The sequence below is a fragment of the Bidens hawaiensis genome, unplaced genomic scaffold, assembly GCF_021521415.1.
Source record: "Bidens hawaiensis isolate Kalapana, Puna unplaced genomic scaffold, B.hawaiensis_p1.1 tig00000512_1, whole genome shotgun sequence".
Classification (NCBI taxonomy): domain Eukaryota; kingdom Viridiplantae; phylum Streptophyta; class Magnoliopsida; order Asterales; family Asteraceae; genus Bidens; species Bidens hawaiensis.
Window position 1 is genome coordinate 72,140 of NW_027491033.1, and position 9,104 is coordinate 81,243.

At 34.4% G+C, this 9,104-nt stretch overlaps 1 protein-coding gene across 1 annotated transcript; it reads right to left on the reverse strand.

Annotated features, from left to right (window-relative positions):
- Nucleotides 1–1,386: 1,386 nt before the first annotated feature.
- Nucleotides 1,387–5,569, reverse strand: LOC143633083 (putative transcriptional regulator SLK2). Its single transcript, XM_077101441.1, has 9 exons — nucleotides 4,616–5,569; nucleotides 4,027–4,158; nucleotides 3,914–3,962; nucleotides 3,613–3,827; nucleotides 3,454–3,522; nucleotides 3,270–3,370; nucleotides 3,082–3,175; nucleotides 2,476–2,545; nucleotides 1,387–2,383 (listed from the first exon to the last, which is right to left on the reverse strand). Exons 1-9 carry the CDS (start codon nucleotides 5,462–5,464, stop codon nucleotides 1,596–1,598), a joined length of 2,367 nt encoding a protein of 788 aa, XP_076957556.1. The 5' UTR covers nucleotides 5,465–5,569; the 3' UTR covers nucleotides 1,387–1,595.
- Between the last annotated feature and the right edge of the window lie 3,535 nt (nucleotides 5,570–9,104).

The following is a 9,104-nucleotide window of genomic DNA, read 5'->3' on the forward strand; positions in this document are numbered from 1 at the left end:
CTTAACATTTTAACTTTCACAACAAATCATTTAACTTTTATAAATTGGTTAAAAAAACTTTTCACCTTTCAATTGTGGTTAGAGCATTCATGTAGCCTATGTATCTGTATTTCTATAATTACACTCAAAATACTACATTTTCTTTTTTAATTTAATTTAATATTGTTTTTTTTTACATTTTTATCATTATTTTTCTCTCTCATCCATATCTGATAACCATTTAAAAAACATTAAAAAACTATAGAGACTGAACAATGTTTTTTTTTAATTTACTCATGAACAATATTTTTTGTTTATTTCTCCATTCACAACCACTTAATACTCCATACAATATAGGAAACCCACTCACATGAAAGAACCTGTTGTAATTACATTAAAAATCACTAAATTTTCTATTTTTTTTAATTATATAACCACTTAACTACTCCATACAATATAGGAAACCCACTCACATGAAAGGACCTGTTGTAATTACATTAAAATCACTAAATTTTCTATTTTTTTAATTATATAATATTTTTTTAAGTTTGAAGATACGAAAGTAAGTGAATTTATGTAAAGAAAGATAATTATTATTACTAGCGGCATTTATAATGGGTTCCCTATATTATGTGAGTGTGTTATTTAATTATTAGAGTGGTTTGAGTGGTTGTGAGTGGATGAGAGAAAATAATGTTAATGTTCATTATTAAATTTGAAAAAACAATGTTTTTTCTTAATAATTTTTTAATTTTTTTGAAAGTAGTTACGAGTGAAGAAAAAAAGAAAATATAATGATAAATATATAAAAAACATTATTTAATTGGAATAAAAAGAAAAAAATAATGATTTTTAGTGTAATTTTAAATTTGAAACCGATTAGAAACGTTGTAAGAGCATTCACATCCCATTCCGGCATTCCATGTTCACATTCTTACACATTTAACTAAAAATTACCATTTCTTAATTTAATTTTCATTTTTTAAATATCTCCCAGATTTCATTCTACATCCCATCTCAATATTTTTTTTCTCCTTTTCCATTTACACTCATTAACAGGATTAACCACCACTATTTTGTATTATAATTCTTCTTTTAAAATTGATATATACTTTTACAGGGAAAAATTAACATATAAGCTAAATTAATATGCTAATTGTAAGAATCAAGTAGTTTATTTATATATACAAATAGTATAATTTAATTCGCACAATTAGTACTACGTTAATTTACTTTGTATTTAATATTTTGACTACCTAATTACTACTTTTGGGTTTCAGGTTACTTGAAATGGTTTTATTGGGTTGGCACTCGGGTTAATGATAATTGGACATAAAAGAATCCATCAAGCTGTTTAAACTCTTAATTGCTTGATTGTTTCAAAAGTCTTATTGATGTGTTGTTTGTGACACTGTTAGCTTGCCATTTTCAAACAAAACCCACACGCTTCATCCAACAATCAAAGCCATCATTGGAATGTGGATCGTGTTGGATTCAAATTCAGTATCAAACTGTCATAATGCAATTTCAACACTTCATGTATAAGCTAGGCAAAGTAAACAAAGATAATGTATATAATGATCATTCAATACAACTGTACATAGATTTTAACTTAATTATGCCTTCCAACTGTAACCGATTCCCTCCAATTCATCGTTGTCAAAAAACCCATTTCCCAAAAACTCGCTCGCTATATCCATAACACTATCATCACACATACTTGAGAAATCAGGTGTTACCGCCTTCTGACTACCGACACCTGTGTTAGCTGTCCCGCCACCTGCAGATGAATCATTGAGTGAAAGACCTTTGAAACTATTGCTTCTGGTTGGCACAACTGGTGGCAGTGGTGACGTCGCTGATGATGAAATCCCGTATCTCAAACCTTCTCGACCCATACTTCCGCTAGCGGCACTCTGCCCAGAAACCGATGGCTTCGGTCCACCACCACCACCGCTGCCGCTGCCGCCACTACCATTACTCGTATCTTGAAGCAGTTGCTGAACCATTTGCTGTTGTATGGCATGACCGTTACTGTGAGTTGAGGGCTGGTGATTCAGTGGTGGCTGAAACACGGGCCTTTGTTGGAAACCGCCAACTACCGCCATACTGGTGGAACCCTGAAACGGATATCCATTTTGGTTTAAGTTATTAAAGGAAGATGAAGCTTCTTGTTGGGTGCTTACACTCATTGAGTTTTGTCTCATGAGTATGTTCTGGTAGTTTGAACTTGCAAGTGCAGCCTGAGCTCCACGGTTAACCATGTATTGACTATTGTTGACCAATGACCCATTGGCACCTGGATTCAGTGGCACTAATTTACTAGACATATGTTCCATTTCTTGCATCTTCTGTGTTTGTGAGTTGACTGAGTTTGTTTTTCTGGGAAAACTTTTCAATCCCTCTGTAAAAGACATGATAGTTTTGAATAAACTGTTGCGATAATGAAAAAAAAGAAGAGTATATCTTAATGATAAAAGATGGTTAAACTATTACCAATCGGACCAACTTTGGTATCCCGACAAAAATCGATCAAGTCTTTCATGCTATTGACCACTTCAGATATCTATTAGCATAGATCAGGTTGCAAATAATCAGTACCATGTTAGAAAAAACTAGAAGTGTAAACGGGCCGAGCCGCTCATGAGCTACTCAACATCAGCACATTAAAACTCGAACTGAGTGGAGGTTAAACGAGCTCAAGCTCGCGAGCTGTTATCAAATCTCATTTAATTAACGAGTTCAAGCACAAGCTTCAATTATCGAGCTCGAGCCGGCTCGCAAACCAAAACTAGCTTTTCGAATTATACAATTTGTATTTAATATATAAACATATGATAAAAAATAATTAAATAATATATTATATTACATATATAAATTATAGTTATATATATGTATACAACAATAAAAAAATATAAAAACTCACGAGCTTGACAAAATACTCATGAATCGGACTTGAGTTATAAAAATACAACTCTAAATGAACTGAGCTCGAGCTCAAGCCCTCTTAAATTAATATGAGCCGGCCTCAAGCCTAAACGGGCTAGGGCTCGGCTACCCCCTAGAAAAAACAAAGATTCAGCAAAAGTGAAGAATATTCACCTGTAAGCACCTAACATATCTTTTAGAAAAACCCAAATCATTCAATGACTGCAACTCTAAGCTCCTCGCAAGCTGCCGCCCAGCCGCCATAACCCTGCCACAAACCAAACAGTCAGTCACAAAACATGTTCTCGGTTAGCCCAACCTGTTTCAACACATACAAATTTAACCCATTATGATCGACTCACATATTGCTATTTGTTTGCAAATCTTGTTGTGAGACCCCATCAGAACCACTTTCAGCTATTGTAGATTGGCATTTTTGTGCTACTTGCAACAGTTGATTCACCTGCAAAACAGCCAAAAAATACAATAAATAGATTTATAAATTTAATCTATTATATTCTTAGTAAAAAAATTAAGCTTTTGTACCTGAGGTGCAATCAATCTACGAGGCAGAAGCTCCTCATGGCGTCTTGCACAAAATTCCCATGTTAATATCTGAAAAGATACATGCAGATAAGTAAAAAAAAGCATATTCCATCATTATGTCTTTTATTTTCAATAAAAAAATTATTTGGGTCAAATCACCTTTAAATCAGGGGTGAAAATAACTTTAAGCCGGCCCTCACGAACCACACGAAGTTGCTCGTATATACTTTCCTGAACAGCTTTTCCATACTCCAACATCATTATTCCAGATGGGGATCTATATTCACGAGGCATGTCTAGAAATAAAAGCTCGTCTATAACACCACTGCTAAACTTGATTTCATTAAGTCTTGGCAGTGCTTCAAAAGCTGCCTCTGTTAATATACATACCATCAAAGCATAATTTAGAGTTCTTGAACACAATATTAACAATATAGTGTATGACTTGTGATTTACATACCAAAGCCTCTTCCAGATTTAGACCCACAAATATCACACTGCCATGCATCCTAAGAAGATAAAAACTCTTTATGAAAATGTTTATGAAAACAAGATACACAAAAAAAAACATACCATAGCCACCTGTGGAAACACACCCAACAAATGATGGCCCACATTATCATACAAGGACAGGCACCACCTTTTCTTTGCACGTGGAGAATAATACTCTGCTACGAACTTCCTCCAGTAGGAGATACTATTTTCCTGCATATGTTTAAACCAAGAATAGTTAACCAGAGAAATTAAAGGTGGCACACCGGCACTGCAGCTAATTATTTAAGAATGTTTTGTTTCATGTTATGTTTCATTTCTAGTGGAACAAGCCAGTAGAATTATGAGCAAAATGGCTGAAGAGACAAGTCAAATGAATTAACAATCACCAAAAAGGTACTTTTAATGCATAAACTACCGAAATCATTTCATCCAAACTAATTAGATTACTATCAATATAAATCATAATCATTTTTGACACACTAAATATTTGCTAAAAAAATTATCCCTTTAGACTTTACATGGAAAAAACACTTTTGACCATTTCCCAACCTGGTCAACCCACCCAATTGCCACCACTACAAGCGTTGAAATTAGATTCATAAATTCATTGCGTTGATAAAAACCAAGAAATGGAATGTGAAATTTAAATACTCATAATCATACTCACAGCTGGCCATTGCCTTTGATGATACATGTATTGCATCAACCTTCGTGAGCAAACACCACCATCATTGGGTTGTTTCATTGCATTAGCAGGTTGCATACTCTGTTGCTGTAACTGTTGCCTCAGCTGCAACTGCTGCTGCTGCTGCTGCTGTTGCTGAAGCAAATGTGCTCGTTGAAGTGGCGGCAAAGACTGGAACAACTGCTGCTGCTGTTGTTGGTGTTGCCTCAGTCGCTGCTGCTGAATCAAACTTTGTAGCTGTGGACTTTGTAACTGCATTGAATCTTGTCTTTGCAATATCTGCTGTAAAACCTGTTGTTGCATCATATCTTCCTGCTTGATATCTACCCGAGCCTTCTTTTGCATGTGTGATATACCGTCATTATCTTGAACAAATGATCCAAGAACTCTTGAACCAGAAACTTGTCCAGCCCGTATAGAAGGCAACGACGTGGCGGTATTGGAACTCGGTTGCATTGTTGATGCACCGTCTATAACAGAAGAGCCTGAAATGCTCATATTATTCGAAGTAAACGATAAAGGAGAAGCAGGTAATAACATATTATATTCATTATTAGCACTTGCACTTCTTTGAAGACGTGGACCACCACCACCTCCTGAAAGACCCGAGTTAGCATCAGTAATCAACGAACTCGCCCCAATGCTATTCGTTATGTCTCCAGATACCGGTACCATGTTTGCTTGCATATTTCCAGGAACCGAACTTGCAGAGTTCCCAAAAGAGCCGTAATGTGAAATCCCTAAACCTTGAGACTGCATATCTCCTTGAAAAAAGATTCCCGAACTTGACGGAGAATGCACCCTCCCAGAACTGGCACGAGAAGGCCCCATTCGCGATATAGCCGCTTGCTGGCTCGAATCCGAATAGTTATCCAGTTTCAGAGCCTAATATTATTCAATTAAATGATTAATAACAATTATCAACTAATTTAATATTAACATAATAATACTAACATAACAAAGGATTAAAAAGCATCAATTACCTAGAGGCTAATTTGATTCAATTAAGAAAACCTAAGTTATAACTTAGAAGCTAAGCAAATGAAGGCATAAATAAGTATTAATCAAATTACCACGAAATTACATCCTAAAAAAGCGTAATTACAAAGAAAACAAATAAATTAGCAACTAAAAGACGCATGCTCAAATTATTTCACAAACAAGTTAATCACATTCATAAATTAACGCCAAATTAGATCAAATCTCTACAATAATAATAATAATAAGTTAATAACGCTTCGGTAAGCTACTAACACACAATTAGTTAAAACCGCATCAAATAATAATAATAATAATAATAATAATAATAATAATAATAATAATATTGCTTACAAGTAAAATCAATGGGCTAACCTTTGAAATAATAAATAAATATCTGAATAAATAGTGTACGATCGGAGTTTATGTATGTAGCGGGAATCGGAGTGACCGGGAGTGGCGGTAGATAGCGTTACTTGACCGGGTGTAACCAGTTTATATTTGGGATCGGGCGGCGATTAGGTGTTTTGTGTTACACGTGTCAAGATCTGATCCAGTTGATGGGGTGGTTTATGTTTATTTGACAGGGTAGGTCCGGAGAGGTGTGATCTGGTACAGCCGTCTAATGCATCAACGATCTGAGTCAACTCGTTTTCTTCTGGCTCGCTCGATACAAAGAAACTGTTCAAATGGACCCAGTCAGTGACAAGTGGCCTTTTTAGTAGCTAATTATAAATTTATTACTAGCTTGCAGCCCGCGTAATTGTTTTTAGAATTTTTTGTAAATGGATTTAGTTTATGAAATTAAACAGACATATTGGTTATGCGAATACTAACAAGAGATGATTCAATGTTATGCAAGAAAACACACGAAGAACACAAACAAATTGCTTCAAAACACACGTGTATTATGTATGGTGCTTAAGCACAATCATTACACTGATATCTCGTTCACTATGTTATGAACGGCCAACCTAACAATAACCTAAATACATTGTATATATAGTCACTATAATCAAGCCCAAAACAACCCAAAAGCCCACCAAGATCCAAGAGATCTCGGTTTACAATATAGCTCAATAACAAGTACAAATCAAACTAATAGCTAACCAAACAAAACTAATTATTTAAGTTATTATTAGTAAGAAAATAATTTTGAAACAGATTTGTAGAATGTGTTTGAAACAAAAAGTTGGCTTGGTTTCGGCCATATCTAGTGTAGGAATGGCATGTGGTATGTTAATTTGTTCCTAACTCGGATAGAAATGTCGGTTCTGACCAGTTTAGATTATTTCTTTTAGAAGCCTTTTTCAATCCGAACCGGCTTGGATAGAACCAATTTTAATTTCATCAACCCAGTCTGAACCGATTTCAAAGCTGATCCGGCTTGTGCATCAACAGTTATAAACAATGGTTCAACTGGGCTTTAAAGAGGTCACTGATAGATGACCAAGAGTTGGTACTTAGACATGCAAGATTGTAATCAACAAAAGTGGGACTTTGAATCACAACACTAATATTTTTCGATTCATAAGTTTTTCTTACTAAGTTGGTACTCAATACATTTCACCTAATAAATTTTAGCCAGTACACGTAATTCCTTATGATTTTTATTAACCTCCGCATACACTCTGAAATTGTATCAAAACTTATGTTTTTAATATTGAAGTTTTCTTGAGAAATAAAATTAACCAAGTTTTGCTCATAGCCATAACAGCTCGGTTATATATATATTTTTTTTTGAACAACAGCAATTCATTACAACTAAAAAGAGAGTACAATACCTTCAACAGGTAGCTGGAGGAGGAGACTACATAAACAAAACCAAACAGAAACAAATTAATAAACCCGAACCATTAAACCGATACACAAGATAAAGGAGACTTGACCCAGTCGTTCCATGAAATCTCCTTGTAGGTAGATCTATACTTTAGCCACCCAAAAACGTTTGTCTTGATTTCATCCACAATGAACTGTGTAGAGAGAGTCCCTTTGTTAAATCTCCTCCGATTCCTTTGTTTCCTTGTTTAAAGCTCGGTTATATGAGTCCTTGTTTTTGTGACATTTGTCAACACTCTTAAGTGCAAAATACTCGATACCCTTCTTCTTCTTCTTCTTCTTCTTCTTCTTCTTCTTCTTCTTCTTCTTCTTCTTCAAAAACAGTATAAAACTAATCAATATGCATACTAAACTAAAACTAAAAGACAATCGATAGAACGTTGAGATATAGAGTTCATTACCGAGTACTTGCATTGGCTAATTGCTACGTGGCAATGTTTTGTTTACATCATAGAAAATGCCAAGCCAAAACCTAATAATCAATTCCATGTTCAAAGTTTAAACACACAATACACATATATAGAATAATAGCATTAAGTAATGACAAAATGTAAAAAAAGACTGTCTTACAAACATTTCTTGTGGTACATTTGAATTCAGTTTGTTATATTTTATGAAATAAAAACAAACTTGTTTTTCTAACAACTGATTACAAATAGTTAAAGGAACCCAACAATGCATGCTGACAAAGACTAAAAGATAAATAGATAAAACCAATTATGCTACGATCCATTTTCAAGATGACTGGGTACACTAATGGTTCCTTTGCAATTTCAACATCATCTTCATCAGGTCATTTTGTAAGTTCTTTACTGAGCATGGATTATATAACTCAAATTTACTTTAAACAATTGCTCCCCAAATTTAACTTTTAGTCAAATAAATATATGTTAATTGACGTAATCTTTTATCAATTGCATAATTATAGTTTTACAAATGATTCTAAATCCTAATGAGTAATGATCCATAAGTGTTTGCACATACCTGGTATCTTTTAACACATAAAATGCATAAAACTCATCCACACCATCATCCACCTTACGCAAGTTGTCGCCCAGTAAGCTCATGAATGAATGCGGTCTCATCTATAAGCCTGAAGGGGTGTTTGGGTGAGCTTCTAAAACTTGCTTATTTGCTATTTGTTTGTTGAAAAGCAAAAGGTGTTTGGTAAAGCAACTCCAAAAGCTTTAAAATAGAGCTTCTCAAATGTTACGAGATAACTCAATGAAATCAAAAAAAACTTAACCAAGTGTGTAGTTCTATTAGGAAGAACATCAACGTTCGTTAAGCAGGTGTTTGACTTTGTTGGTCCAAACTTGTTATAAGACCAAGTTTGATCCAACATGCCAAGTGTTTTGAGAAAATAATTAAAATTAGTTTATAATGTAGTTTTAGAGAAAATAACGAGATTCGGTGGCCCAAAACACAACTAGTGTGTCTTAAGCGAGTGAACCCGGTTTAGTTCGGTCTTGGTTCGATCCTTGACTCGGAATAAGACCGAGGATGGTTACCACATACCCAATACCATAGAACTTATTAAAATAAATTTGGAAATGATAATACTCAAGTCTTACATACAGCATGTTAATAATAACGTATTTAAACAAGAGTTCGGTTTTGGTTCAGTCCTTGACTCGGAATGAAACCGAGGATG

What these genes read in the sequence shown, in the direction of transcription:
- LOC143633083 (XM_077101441.1), bottom strand. Translation starts at nt 5,464, where the DNA reads ATGGGGCCTTCTCGTGCCAGTTCTGGGAGGGTGCATTCTCCGTCAAGT. An exon ending in ATCAAAGGCAATGGCCAGCT is followed by an intron (nt 4,159 to 4,615) that starts GTGAGTATGATT and finishes AAACATATGCAG; the next exon opens with GAAAATAGTATCTCCTACTG. An exon ending in TTTTCACCCCTGATTTAAAG is followed by an intron (nt 3,523 to 3,612) that starts GTGATTTGACCC and finishes GTATCTTTTCAG; the next exon opens with ATATTAACATGGGAATTTTG.